Below are 15,103 nucleotides of genomic sequence, written 5' to 3'. Positions count from 1 at the left end.
CTAGTCTCACATGACCAAATCAGGAAGTGGTTTAATACTTTAATCTGAAAATAATTACTTGACTATTTCCATCTAGAGAGCAAGAGAATCCACACCCAGAGTGGCAAGTTCTAGACCACCATCTGCACTGCCATTAAGGAACAGCTCTTCAGCCTGCAGGACATCAGATAGAATTAAAGATTTGGTGAAGAATATGAATACTGATAAGGTTAAAATAGTCTCTACTGTGTCTCACATGTACTATCTAACAATGAAAGTCTTTTTCCTGTGAATGAACTGGTCAGGCACATGAGCTCCATCCATTGTTGGGTTGTTGTCCACTGTGGCTGGAGATTATGGGAGCTGTAGTCCAGAAACTGATGGAGGTCCAAAGTTGTGCAGCCCTGCTATACATGGTGCGTTACATCCTCTGTTTTTACTCAGAATAAAGCACTAATCACAGAGTTATGTAGGGGTAAAAGAAGATATGACACACTTGTTCAGTTCTTACCTTCAAGATATTTTCACTGTGGTTCTGTCACTGGTGCAACCATATTGATGCAAGTTATCAGGGTGATGGTGCAAATAGATAAATTCTCTGGCACTGTACCTTTTATTTCCTATATGCGGTCTGATCAGAGCTAGCAGAACTACAGTTTAAAATGTTGATGTAGACAAATTTTATAACTCTTGTTCCTACCTAATGTGATTAGAAAATCTACTTCCATAAATTTAGAAGTCTGGATTTTGTGTTAACAGATGCCTAGGACAAGGTCTAAATCCCATGTGCTGCAGCAGGAGGTTTCTTCACCAATAACAGAGATAGATTACCCTGGTAAGGAAGGGTCATATGATTTTTATTTTGTGTGCATAGTTCTGGCTACATATTGAAGATTTTTCAGATTTTAATTAATGTATTGGCAGTAGAGGATATATGAGTAATGATTTTGTTGGTTAACTATGAATGTACAAATTTTAGTACAGAAGAGAGATAAACAAGTTTAGTTTTTTTAGCTTCACAGCAAGGCAATGTTTTATAAGACTTTTGTTCCCTTCAGTATTAGAGCTAACATGTTTCCATTAGTGATGGATGGGTGGTGGGGAGAGATTTGGATGGGATTGGGGATATTGAAGCCTTATGTATGTTCTAATGTAAAATACCTTAATACAAATCTAAATATATGTTGTACTTTGGCGCGCGCGTGTGTGTGTGTGTATAAATAAATACCTTTCCTGTTTATAACTGGGATAATTTTAAGACAATTGCCATATCTGCTTTTGGGGATGGGACCTGAAAATATCAATAAAAGAAAGAGGAAAGATCTGAAATACCAAAGTCGGCTTCAAAAATGTAGTCACTATTCTATTTAGAGTCAGATGATGGTGATCCACATTCAGTAAAGGTTTGGGGCCACAAAGGGCTGAAAAAAGTTGCCAGCCATGTCACAGAATCAGATGTTATTCTGGACGAGTTTGAGAAAATAACAACTAAATACAAGTAAGTGTCTTTCTTTATGTAGCTGATTAGCAGCAATAACCTCAAAATAATAGCTGCCTGAAGTCAGCTTTTCAACATTGAAATATATTCTTCAAAAGGAGGAAACTAGATTTAGTGGATAAAAATCAGTCAGAACCTACCAACAAAGTTCGAAAGACAGAATTTGCATATCAATATACAAATGAATTCATCTTTTTTGTTTAGGCACAGAGTTTTGTTTAATATACTGTTGTGTGTATTTTCACTTCTATTTTCAGACAAGGAGTGGAGTTGAAGATATGCAAGAAAGCTATTAATAGCTTTTATATTGGATTCAGAGATCAGCTCATTAATACAGTAAGTACAACATATCAGAAAAAATGAACAGTGGTAGTATTTGAAAATGAGTTGTTCTCTGATGCCTGGAGCCGAGGACATCTCTCATTGGGTTATCCGTTCCACGTGCTCCCAGGCAGGACTAATGAAAATTTGTTACTAGCTTTAAGAGCCCAGGACGGATAACCTCACCCAGTTCTTTTAGTCCTCCAGCGCTCCTAGGCAGAGATTGTTTGTATTGCTCTTTCTGCTCTTTCTTTTATCGAAATTACCTGACTTTCCTCAAACCTTCCGCTGTTGTTAATTTAGCTAAGTCTTTCCTCCAACTTTTTTTTTTTTTAAATCACCCTTTTCCTTCCCACCTTACTTCCCGACCTTCTTGTCTGTATTTGTTTTAACTGCGTCCCCTGCATCTATGGAGCGATGCCAGGCTATTAGACGCATACTAGTCCCCAAGGGAGGGAAAACTGGGCTTCCCATTCACTACTAGAACGCCGGGCTCGCCGCCTATGGCTGCGCCATTAACGGCCGCGCAGGGAGAAAGCAACGATGTGAGGGACGCGGGATCGGGCCCCTCATGTTCGGAAGATATGGACGCTGTACTGTCTTTATCCCTGCTTACCCGCACAATGAGAAGTTCCGCAACAGCAAGGGGAGATGCAGAGCTGCGTAGTGTGGGCCAGACCTCGGTCTCGCTCCCGCCTATTCCGAGGCTCAGGGAGTCAAGGCATGCCTCTATAGCCACTGCGACATCTAGTGGCTCGGCAAATGGCGCCTCAACGGTTTCGGCGGGAATCTCGGGAACTGCCGCTATTCCAAGCTGCACTTCTTCCACGGACCACCAGGGAGCTGGCTCCAGAGCTGAAAAGGGCCACAGAAGGCTAGAGACTACATCTTCAGGATTGGTGAGATCCCCCCTTGTAGCGGCTAGCCAAAGACCTCCTCTAAATGAGTCTCAATCAGTGCAATCACCTCAGGTCATTAATCTACCTCAAGACATGCCTACTAATTGGCAAAATTGGATCAAAGAGACTTTTGTAGTATCTTTGAAGGAGATTGTTAAAAAGGGGAAGAAGTCCAAGAAAAGGACCAGGGACCATATATCCACATCCTCTTCTGAGGAGTCTACTTCTCAGGCCCCCCAAAAAGCAGGGCGCAAGAGAAGGCATACTAACCTATACAGGCTTGTCATAGATCAACCACAGGACGTGGTTGTTTTGGGAGGGGGTGAGTGTTCATCGGAGGGGTCTGGGGGGGAGTCCCCTGATATTACACCTAGTAACCCCTTACCTCCGCTCCCTCCAAGTGAACCTATACATCGTAATGTTCCTGTATCCCCTACCCCTTCTGGTGCAGGAGCAGTGCCTATTAATATTCCAAATCCTGTGGTGCCAACACCTATTTCAGTACCAAATCCTCTTCCTGTAGATCCACTTGACAAGGAAGAGGGAGAGTGGTTGGATGATCAAGACAATCCTGCATCCACACTTTCCCAACGGTTATTTTCTCAGGAGGATCTTGGTCCCCTCATGCCTAGGGTCATTAATGCTTTAGACCTTCAAACACCTGTAACTACGGATTCTGCTCCACCTACTAAAGGCTTTCTCGTGCTTCCCAAACTTAAGAATAAGGAGCTACTGTTACCTCTCCCAGACCTCCGGGCTGATATGGTTAGGGAAGAATGGCTACTTCCTATGTCCAATCGTAAATCCTTGGCAGTAGCCAATAAATATTACTGTTTTCAACAAGAGGCTATGGACATGTTCAAAGTGCCATTGGCAGATGCCCCAGTGGTTGCCCTACTAAATAGGGCATTATTACCCAGGGATGGGGAATCAGCCCTGAAAGATCAAAATGATAAGAAACTGGAGGCTTCCTTTAAAAGGGCTAATGAATCCTCATCTCTTTCCATTAGGGCTTCGGCAGCGGCATCGATGTTGTCTCGTGCCTCTGTAGTCTGGCTAGATGATCTTATTCAGGATCCCTGTACTGATGTATTCAATTTAAGACACCAACTCATAAAAATTCAAAAGGCGCAAGCCTTTGTTTCAGATGCAAGCCTAGATGCCATAAGATTCTCTTCTAGGGCTTCTACAGCTACAGTCGTGGGACGGCGTAATTTGTGGTTAAAGCATTGGCCGGTGGATGTGACCTCAAGATCCAATTTGGCCACTGTTCCCTTTGATGGAGTTAAGCTGTTTGGGGAGGAAGCTCTTAAAGAGATATTAGTAGAGTCTAAAGACAAGCGTAAGACCATGCCTCTTCCATCCATCCCACGTAAACAAGAACGTCCTCACCCCAGGAGGTCCTTTCAGTTTCAGTACCAGCCCTTTCAGTCTTTCAGACCCTCCTTTTGAGGGAGGGACAGAGAGTCCAGATACTAACAATCTCCATGGAACAGACAGCAAGGCACTAGGACTTACAACCAGGGCAGACAGGGCTTTGCCAATCAGCCTAAGACTCAAAAGCAGCAATGACTCCCCATCGGGGGGCCTGGGAGGTCGACTGTCAGCCTTCTATCAGAAATGGCAGGAAACAACAACAGTTATGTGGGTGCTGTCAACAGTTGCGACGGGCTACAAAATAGAATTAACATCATTACCGCCCAACAGGTTTTTGCTGACTCCAAGGTCACGTTGGCTTGTCAAGCATGTTGGCCTACTGGACGCCATTCATCACCTAATGGTTATAGGAGCTATAGAACTGGTTCCAGTTCAACAGCAAGAGCAGGGAATCAATTCAATAATTTTTACCATCCCCAAGAAGGACAGATCACTCAGAGCCGTACTGGACTTGAAGTTCTTAAACCGGTGGATCCCGAAGTGCAGGTTTCACATGGAGTCCCTTCACACCATAACAGAAGCACTACAAAACCTGGACTTACTAGCTTCTGTAGATCTAAAGGAAGCTTACTTACACATCCCGATAGACCTTGCAAGTCATCATCTACTGCACTTCAAATATGGCAGGATATATTATCAGTACAAAGTTCTACCGTTCGGTCTATCCTCAGCCCAAAGAATATTTACCAAGGTGCTGGCACCTTTGATTGCACACCTAAGGCTACAAGGAGTACACATTTTTTGTTACTTGGACGACCTGTTTTTAAGGTTCTCCTCCGAGCTGTAGGCAGCAAGAGACCTCCAGCTGACCCTTCACACATTGGAACAGCATGGGTTCCTCATAAACATGGAAAAAAAGTCACCTGCAGCCATCTTCCAGGATTCAACACCTGGGTGTGCTAATAGATACCTGAAGAGACAGTCTGTTCTTACCAGAAGAGCATGTCAAGATCCTAAGGGAGGAGGTGACAAAGGTGCTGTGGGCTTGTCAGGCCAAACTACTGTCGTTGGCATGCCTTCTCTGGCTAATGGTGGCCATGTTGGACTCAGTACCGTGGGCCAGGTTTCATCTGAGACCATTACAATGGTTTCTCCTGAAATTCAGGGAGCCCATTTCGAAGAAGATCTATGTGACCATTCTTGTCCCCCAAGAAGTACTAGCGTCCCTTCGGTGGTGGCTGTTGGATACCAACATTCAAAGAGGAAGGGAATTCCTTGAACCATCCCGGATTCTAATTACGACCAATGCCAGCAAGACCGGCTGGGGAGCCCATTGCCACCACAAGACAGCCCAGGGCCTTTGGTCACTAGACGAGAGTATCCACAGCATCAGTTGGCTGGAGCTGCGGGCCATACGCCTCACCTTGATAGCATTCCAAGACCTGATTACCAACAACCACATGTTGATAAGAACGGACAACACGACGGCGAAGGCCCACATAAAAAGACAGGGTGGGACCAGGTCTCGTTCTCTTCAGTCAGAGGCATCCCTGATTATGGGCTGGGCGGAGGCTCACCTGGCATCAATCATAGCCCACCATGTTCAGGGGGATCTCAACTCGATAGCGGACTGGTTGAGTCGGGAGCAACTCCTGCACAGAGAATGGGCACTCAACAGGAGGGTTTTCCGGATGATCACACGACGCTTTGGCACCCCAAAGGTCGACCTGTTTGCATAGACACTGAACGCACAACTCACCAGGTTCTTCACCCGCTTTCTGTGCCCACACGCAGAGGGGGTAGATGCCCTAGCAGCGAGATGGCCTCTGGAGCTGCTGTATGCATTTCCACCAACTCCACTCTTAGCCTGCTTTCTCCGCAGAGTGCGCCTACTCAGAGCTCAGGTCATCCTTGTAGCGCCTTACTGGCCCAGGAGACCATGGTTTGCGGAGTTACATCACTTGGCCATACAGCAACCATGGCTCCTCCCGGTGTCAGCAGATCTTTTGCTTCAAGGTCCTATAGAACATCACGATCCAGGCTGGTTTCAACTAGCCACCTGGAGACTGAGCGGGGAATTCTAAGTAAGTTCGGCTATTCGGGAGGTGTTCTAACCACTATGCTATCATCCACAAGGGATTCTACCAAGCGTATATACCAATACACATGGAGAGCATTTCTTCGATGGTCAGCAAGGCATTCCATACCTCAGGGTGCAGCATCCATTAAAGATCTCCTTGCGTTTTTACAAGACGGCTTAGTCAAGGGATTCAAGGCAAATACCTTAAAAAGACAAGCTGCTTCCCTGGCAGGTGTTATAGCTGGTCTATCCAAATCCAAGGTGGTAAACCACCCTCATTTAAAAAGATTCCTGAAGGATGCAACCTTGCTGTCACCTATGGTGGTTCACCGTTTTCCTTCACGGAGTCTACACACTGTTCTTAAGGCGCTTCAGAATAATCCGTTCGAGCCAATAGGGACCATTCCCTTAAGGATTTTATTGTACAAAATGACGTTCTTAATAGCTATTACATCTGCGAGGAGAATATCGGAATTTCATGCTCTATCGTCACAAAAATTTATGCATTTTCTCGACTGACTCCATACGTCTCATTCCAAGCCCGTTCATCAGGCCGGAGGTGTCGTCAGCTTTCCATCACTCACAAGATGTCATACTGCCATCATTCTGTCCTAGGCCAGTTCATCCAAAGGAACGTGAATGGCATAAGCTAGATGTTCACAGATGTTTAAAGAGATACCTGAGGCACACGGAGAGCTTCAGGAAGACGGAGGCTTTATTTGTTAGTTTCTTACCAGCTTCCATGGGAAGCCAAGTTTCTTCACAGACTATATTGCTAGGTGGATACGTGCTTGCATTTCACTGGCATACAAATCTCAACACCTTCCAGCACCAGAGCACGTTCTGGCTCACTCGACTAGAGCAGCGGCCACATCTGCAGTTTTCTCAACCAACGTACCAGTGCATGAAATATGCAGGGCTGCGACTTGGAAGGCTCCATCGACATTTACGAAGCACTATAAGATTGATCTATATGCATCTTCCCAAGCTGCATTTGGTCGCAGAGTGCTTCAACAGGTTCTTCCCCCTGAATAGGTATGGACACTCTGCCCGGGCTTTGGTATGTCCCAATGAGAGATGTCCTCGGCTCCAGGCATCAGAGAATGGAGCATTGGTTTCACTTACCGTGAAGGCTCCTTCTTGATGCTAGAGCCGAGGACATCTCAGCCCTCCCAAGCGGTGTCCTGACCTACTCCATGGGAAACCAGAGGTACAAGAACACATTTTCTATTATTCAGAGGCCTTTGTGATCCTCTACTGTTTTTTCCTTATATATGTTGTTCTATTACAGTTTGAGTGGTTATTTGGTTACATGCTATTTGCGCATTTGGCCTAAAAGAACTGGGCGGAGTTATCCGTCCTGGGCTCTTAAGGCTAGTAACAAATTTTCGTTAGTCCTTCCTGGGAGCACGTGGAAAGGATAGCCCAATGAGAGATGTCCTCAGCTCCAGCATCAAGGAGGAGACTTCACGGTAAGTGAAACCAATGCTCCATTTTTGCCATTTGTAAAAGGGCCTTGGTTTAGTACAGCTGTTACCAGAACTGCCCCAGGACACTGGCTAGATGCTCCAAATGTGTTTTTGGCTTAGATTGGGGAATTAGCTTGGCTAGAGGAAGCAGTTTGGTTTCAGTATCAAATCTGAGCAAATTTGGAAAGATGAGACATAGATGAAGTTAAAAAGTTTTATTAAAGGGTAAAATGGAGGTACAAAATGCAAAAGTTCAGTTAGGCAAGACAATAAAGCTTAACTGATATTCTAGGCAAGAATACTACTGGCAAATATTTAGCTGAAGTCCTAATTAGAGATTGATCGGCTTGGCTAAGGTACTTAGTCTGGCTTAAGGTTTTCTTGAAAATGAGGAGGCTGAAAAGAGCTAGAGAGAGAGTGAGCAGGCTTAGAAGGACAAGAGGTTTGTTTACCTATCCTTAGTTGGTGCATTCATTGCATGGTGGTTGGCCTCTTCTTGCAGGGAAGAGAGGCAAGGAGTAAAGGGCTACCACTCACCAGCATGGTATAGTGGTTAGAGTGCTGGACTAGGACCGGGGAAACCAGAGTTCAAATCCCCATTCAGCCATGATACTAGCTGGGTGACTCTGGGCCAGTCACTTCTCTCTCAGCCTAACCTACTTCACAGGGTTGTTGTGAGGAGAAACCTAAGTATGTAGTACACCGCTCTGGGCTCCTTGGAGGAAGGGCGGGATATAAATGTAATAAATAAATTAATTAAATAAATAAAAGAATATGAGATTCTGTAGGATACTGATCCAAGCAGATTCCAAAAACATGTACTTTGTCTAGAGGTAGATATATCTTGAAACGTGCCTTGAAGCAGTTTCCAAGCCATGTTACCCATCCTGAAGGTATTCTATGTAAGACAAGCTCATTGATCTTTTGACCTAAACTCACTGAATGGATCTTGCCAAACAAAGGCAAGGGTAAAGTTATGTAAATGTATTGGACGTGTTGAGTAGAGCTGTTGGACTGACAATTGGAAGGAAGGATGTCTCCCAAGTGCATAAATTACACATCTTCCAGTCTGGGTGCACTCATTTCCCTGAGTTTTTGCCAGCAAAGTTGTTAATTTAGAACGGGTTGGGAAATGCACCAGTTATCTGTGAGCTTCTCAAGGTGTGCTTCACTGTCATTTCCTGTGGAAGGGTGGGCTGCTGTCCTGATTAACTCGCCTTTTTGAAATGGAGTCTGCTCGCTGGCTATTTCCTTCTCTTTGAAAAAGAGAGGTGGGGGTGTCCCATTCAGTCTTCCCTATTCTGACTTTGGGGCACATTGCCCCATGCTTTGCTTCTGCTGAGCGACCAGCTGTGGGTCTTGCCAAACCCAGGCAGGTGAAAAGTTAAACATAGGAACTACTATCCTATAGTCTTTGGCTCTATAGCCTTCCAAAGTAACGTAGATAGAGGGGTACTCTCTGGGCTACCCTGAAATCAGGCTGTGTGGCATCACAGCTGGGAAGAATGTGTGCCTCAAGCTTTGGAGGAATAGCACTGGTCAGAGTAGATTATACTAAGCTAGATGGACCTGTAGTCTGACTCTGTAAAAGGCAGCTTTATAAACACTGGCCCACATGCTGTGCATCAGTGTGAGGGCAGAAGAAGGGCTATGCACTTGCATAGAGGCTGGACTCTAGCCTAGGTATGTGCACAAACTGGTTTGGCGCCTCCTTAGGGAAGCACCAAACTGGATTGGACGCCTGCAGTGAACCAGTTCAGTGGGCTGGGAGCAGTTCCCTTAAGAAACAGGTAAGCAGGTCCTTACCTTCTCCACTGTTGCCCTGTTGTCTTGCTATTTTTCTGGGAACAACGCTCGCTCTACCAAAGGCTGCACGCGACATTGGCGCGGAAATGGCTGCTTACTTTTAAAGGAAATGGCTCTCTGCGGCTGCCAAAGCCCATTTGGGCACATCCCTACCCTAGCTATGCAAATTCTTGTTCTTCAGGGCATATGGAGGGGAAAGTTACTTTTGCTTCTCCTCTTTCCTTGCAAAAGCCCTTTTTGCTGCCAGAAATTTGTCCCTGAGAGTTGTGCATACTTTATTTTTCTGTGGAAATTTTCCATTTCTAAAATTTCTGCTTAGCTACTTGAAAAACATTTGAGATACATTTAGAGAAAAATTAGTATGGTGGAGGTGGTGTGCGTTTAGCCATAAAATAGGTCAAATAACATCAGATCTATCTATTTAGGGCATCAGGAAAATTTGTTTAGTAATTTTGAGGGCGGGGGTCAGAATATTACAAATTTTATTTTGTAAAAGGTTTCTTTGTCTTAAAACTGTCCTGATACTTCTGTCCACACTATAGATCTCCCCTGCCACCAATTTCTTATTATGCTTGCTATAAAATCCCCTCTAGTAGTAGGTGGGGATAGACATAGTTTTAATCACTGATGAGAAATAATACTTTTGTTATATTTTTAAAATAACATCATAGTTTTTGAGTCGGTTGTTAAAAAATGAAGGGAAATGGGGGAAATAAATAATATACTGAAGAGGCTGAAGGAATTGGTTAACTGACAGGTCTTAGTTCTATTCTCTATTGAGCCCACAAGCCAGATTCCCTTTCTTCCCTGGAGCCACTGTAACTCAAGCCCAAGAATAAAGTGACCTTGTTCAATCCTGCTTCCATTTAGCTGTTGGTTTTTAGGGGGTAGTTGACTGTTGAGCACTGAAGATTCTATGGCAGTTTCCAGTTGCTGAAGACTAGGCCAGGGACTGGGCCTCCATGCAGAGCTTCCTGAAGGCTTCTTGAATGGAGCCATATGACCTGCTCCCCTCAGCCTTCTACAGAGATCTGCTCCAATATGTCTGCCCTTACACTCTCATCCCTTGAGTTGCCCTTTCCCCTCAGTTCTTCTTAGATTCACCTCAGTCCCTCAGACTTGCTCTTGAGGCACTGAACTCCCATAAAATCAACCTCCTCTCCTCCTCAGAACCTCCAGCTAGAGCTATCCAATCATAGACCAGTTGTCGGTTTTGAAACTGATTGGCCAGTACTTTCTCCTGTGGAGCTTTTCTATTGGTCAAAATCAGGATGTCACCTAAACCCTTAAATTTTTACCAGAGCCACTGTCTGTATACAGACAGAATACGAACCAGCCAACCAAGTAAACAAACCCTTCATTAATTTACAATGTATCTGCTTCAGTTCAGCCAGAGAGCAGATATAAAATGCTGCAATTGACCAACATAATCATGTGAAATAAACAGTTGCAGGATATTTAGTCACTTGTACAAATGAAAGGAATTGTCCAGTGCCTCCCACCCCGAAAATCCACATCTCTGATGAAAACTAAGTAAGTTTCTACACATTATATAAAATGTGACTGCAAGTCAGCCAACACACATCCCATTTACTTGCCTGGGTTCAGGCAATAGAGCTTGGGTGAAACAATTGGGAACTCACATGGAACTCTAGGACCAGATACCATACCTATTTCTAGGCTTACTAGGACTGCAGGGGCTCTGCTTGCACTTAGGGATGTGCACGGAACCACAGAAGCGTGGTCCGGCACTGGGGGGAGTGTCTCTTTAGGGGAGGCAGTAGTACTCCCCCCCCCGCTGCTCTTCCCCCTCCGGCGCTGGTGCTTCTAAAAACGTTCTTGGGGCGGCAGAGTTCCTCCCTGCCGCCCCTGCCCCCATCGTTGTCTCTGTAAGCCTTAAACTACGAAGAGCTGGCAGCGCGCATGTGCCCTTCGTGGCGCGCGTGCGCAGCATGAAATATGCGGCGCGCGGCAGAGACGAGCGCGCGTGCCACGAAGGGTGCATGCGCGCCACCAGCTCTTCGTAGTTTAAGGCTTACAGAGACAACGACGGGGGCAGGGGCGGCAGGGAGGAACTCTGCCGCCCCAAGAATGTTTTTAGAAGCACCAGTGCCGGAGTGGGAAGAGTGGCGCGGGGGGGGGAATACTACCACCCCCCCCTTAAAGAGACACTCCCCCGCTCTGCCGGAATTCTGGACTGGTCCGGAGGCCTTTTCTATGGCCCCGGACCAGTCCGTGCACACCACTACTTGCACTGCAGTTGACCAGAATGAGGGCAGAATAGAACTGAAGGCAGAAACTGGGCTGTACAACAAGGAATGGCCAGCAGTAGTAGCAGTCTCTCCCGTAAGTAGTTAACTGCCTTGTGGGGGCCCCCCCTTCGGGGTTGCCTTTCTTATCTTTTACAACCCACTTCCAGACCAGCCACCTGTATGGAATCTATAAAGGCAAAACCCTTTCTCTGGAAAGCAAAGAACAATAAAATTTGGATCAAGGTCCGTTGACAGCCATAAGAATGGGTTCTGCGCCTGCTTACAGAATGATCGTCCACCACGGCAGTTTCCAAAGAACTGAGGAACATGGTGCCCAGCCCACCTTTAAATAGCATGCTCTGCGTGGGGGTGGGGCTTGGACGCCTCATCAAGCTGAGGCATGGCTACTGTGGGTTTTCTGCGCAGGCACAGAACCCATTCTTATGGATGTCGACGGGTCTCTACCAGATCATCAGTTACAGGTGAGCAACCTGTTTATACTTACTTGTGATTAGATATTCCTTCCTGGGCATCCTAATGACTGGAAGGATACCACCAATCTCAATCAAAAGTATATTAATAGAATAATTGATGAAAGGAGTGTTATGCTGCGTACCTAATGTTTATGTATGATTCTTTATTTAGGTTGCAGATGCTGAGGAATTAAAAAATACTAAATTGAAGAACGTAAAGGTAAAAAAAAATGTGGATTTTTAAAATTGTATAGACTCTGCTCCTGTGCAGAGGCTTGTATACATACACACTGAAACAGAATACTTCAGTGAATTAAAGCTGGTGTTCAGTTGCAATATCTATCCTTCAGAAGTATGCCCACCTAGCAAAATTCACAGGGGAAATCCTGATTCCCATCACTTTAGAGAAGGGAAGACTCAATCCCCTTTTATCCCACACAAGCAACCACTCTTAGGAAGAAGTCATATCCATACTGCCTTGAAGCCATTTCCTCTCCCCTACAGTTGCTTCAGAGTGGAAGCAAGGCCCCTTAGATTCCAATACAGCATACCAAAGTGCATACTGTCTCAGAGCCCAAACTGCCACCCATGGTTGCTTCAGAGGGGGTAAAGCTCAGCCTCCACACATAATGTGACTGGAAGAACGGGCCTTCTCTGTAGCCACTCCTGGACTGTGGAATGCGCTCCCTGCAAAAATCTATACTTTGAACTCGTTATTGGTTTTTAAGAGAGCCCTTATCTGTTTGACCTGGCCTTCCAGGGTTTTTAGATTGTTGTAGGGGTTTTTTAATGTACCTGTTTTTTAGGGTTTTTAAACTGTTTTATTGTTTAACTGTTTTATGGTATTTTATATTTTTAATTGATTGATTTTAACTGTCTTTGTTTAATTTGTAAACTGCCCTGAGCCAATTTTGGAAGGGCAGTATTAAAAAAATTGAATAAAGAAGGAAAGAAGGAAATTTGGGGACACAGAGAGTGTGACATTGTTGATACCGGTAGGTTCACTGTGCTCAGCCAACACAATAAACCATCATGTCCGTGGTCAGTGCTAGTGCCTACTGTTGCTGGACATATTCTCCAGCACCAGAGGCAAGTGCATATGCAACACCTTGGCAGAGTTGGTTTGTACAATTAAGCAGTGGGGAAGTCTGGATTTGCCTGCATAGCTGGATTTCCCTGCATAGCTTGGATTTGGAAATGCTGGATTTCCCTGCATAGCTTGATGTATCTTGTGTCTGTAGGGAATAATCCCTTCTATTCTGCCATTTGGGTGCCTAAGAGGACTAATATTTGCTATGTTATATTTCAAAAGTACAAGTATGTAGATTAGCAAAGGTGGTATGCTTTATCAGAATACTTGAAAACAAAGTGCACTTCACTTATTCCTATCCACTCTGAAAGCAAACAAGTTTTCAGTGAACAACTTTAAAAACCAGCACTAAATACCATGAATCCAAATGAGCATTATCCCATTACAACAAAGAGTGTTCTATCTTTTATATTGGACAATCAACCTATTCAATGTTGAAAAATTAGTTAATTGAAAAATTGGTCTTTTTCATTAACAATACACTGCCTTCTATATACTGTATGTGCATGCATTCCTTACCACACATTGCACAAAGACATGCTCTCCTCCACCTATTCATATGATTGATTGACTAAGTGCCGTCAAGTTGGTATCGACTCTTAGCTACCACATAGATAGATTCTCTCCAGGACCTTTTCATACTTTCCCTTAAGATATATTATATAGAGGAGGCATTCTCACCTCTTCTTCATGGGTTTTGGCAATCCAAGCTACAGAGCATTAGCTAAATGCTCCTTCAACAGGTGTTGGCTCAGGGAATACCAGCTCACCTCTCCCGAATGCTGTGTGTACTGGACTTGCCTTCAGTAAATCCCATTCTTCCACTTATACATACATGGCAGATACAATTTAAATCCATTAAGTTGAATTAACAGAAAATGTTCTATTGAGTTCAGTAGGAAACTTCCATCTACAGAGCACCAAGACTTTTGCCTTTCATTCATTCATTCGATTTCTATACTGCTCTTCCAAAAATGGCTCAGGGCGGTTTACACAGAGAAACAACAAATAAATAAGATGGATCCCTGTCCCCAAAGGGCTCACAGTCTAAAAAGAAACATAAGACAGACACCAGCAACAGTCACTGGAGGTACTGTGCTGGGGGTGGATAGGGCCAGTTACTCTCTCTTATGTTTGGGAGAGAACCACAATAATTCTGCTTGCAAGATTTGCACTTCTTTTTCACGTCAAACTTTGAAGAACATAGGATGCTGCCATATACTGAGTCAGACCATTGGTCCATCTAGCTCAGTATTGTCCACACAGACTGGCAGTGGCTTTCCAAGGTTGCAAGCAGAATTCTCTCTCAGCCCTATCTTGGAGATGCCCAGAGAGGGAACTTGAGGCCTAGAAGTTTCCCAGAGTGGCTCCATCAATCTTACAGTGCTCACAAATGTAGTCTCCCATTCATAAGCAACCAGGGTGGACCCTGCTTAGCTAAAGGGACATCATGCTGCTTAAGAGGTGTTGAGACCTCTGATGCTAGGATCTTCATCAACAAGAGATTGACGTCAAGGGCTGCTGCACCTGCCCAGTATAAACCCTCAACATCAAGAACCTCAATTATGGCATTGAAGCATGTTTTTAAGCAGCCTGTTGAGCTACCAAAGGAGGAGTCCTCTCATAAACATAAGCATAAGAAAAAGCATAAATCTTCAGATGAGCACCATAATGCTCCCACCTTGAAGAGGCACTAGGATCAGAGCTCAACTCCTCCTCTGGATTGAATGTCGCTGCTCCATACCTGACAGAGCTTCAACGTTCCTTTGCTTCCATTTTGACCTCAGCATTGGTAGAAACTCGCTCTCCTGACAGGGCTTTAGGCACCATGTTGGTCTCGGAGCCCACTCAACATCTTT

At 44.8% G+C, this 15,103-nt stretch overlaps 1 protein-coding gene across 7 annotated transcripts in view; it reads left to right on the top strand.

Moving 5' to 3' along the window:
* Positions 1-15,103, top strand: part of CENPU (centromere protein U) — a 40,797-nt gene that overhangs the window by 16,968 nt on the left and 8,726 nt on the right. For all 7 annotated transcript variants that reach the window (XM_053257893.1, XM_053257890.1, XM_053257891.1 and 4 more), the window contains exons 7-11: positions 77-208; positions 739-814; positions 1,351-1,477; positions 1,735-1,813; positions 12,327-12,374. In XM_053257893.1, coding sequence (XP_053113868.1) covers positions 77-208; positions 739-814; positions 1,351-1,477; positions 1,735-1,813; positions 12,327-12,374 — 462 coding nt within the window. The remainder of the gene's footprint in view (positions 1-76; positions 209-738; positions 815-1,350; positions 1,478-1,734; positions 1,814-12,326; positions 12,375-15,103) is intronic.

This window comes from Hemicordylus capensis, chromosome 5 (assembly GCF_027244095.1).
Source record: "Hemicordylus capensis ecotype Gifberg chromosome 5, rHemCap1.1.pri, whole genome shotgun sequence".
In the NCBI taxonomy this organism is placed as follows: domain Eukaryota; kingdom Metazoa; phylum Chordata; class Lepidosauria; order Squamata; family Cordylidae; genus Hemicordylus; species Hemicordylus capensis.
Note: the sequence above shows the minus strand (reverse complement) of the source record. Positions and strands in the feature narration are given on the sequence as shown.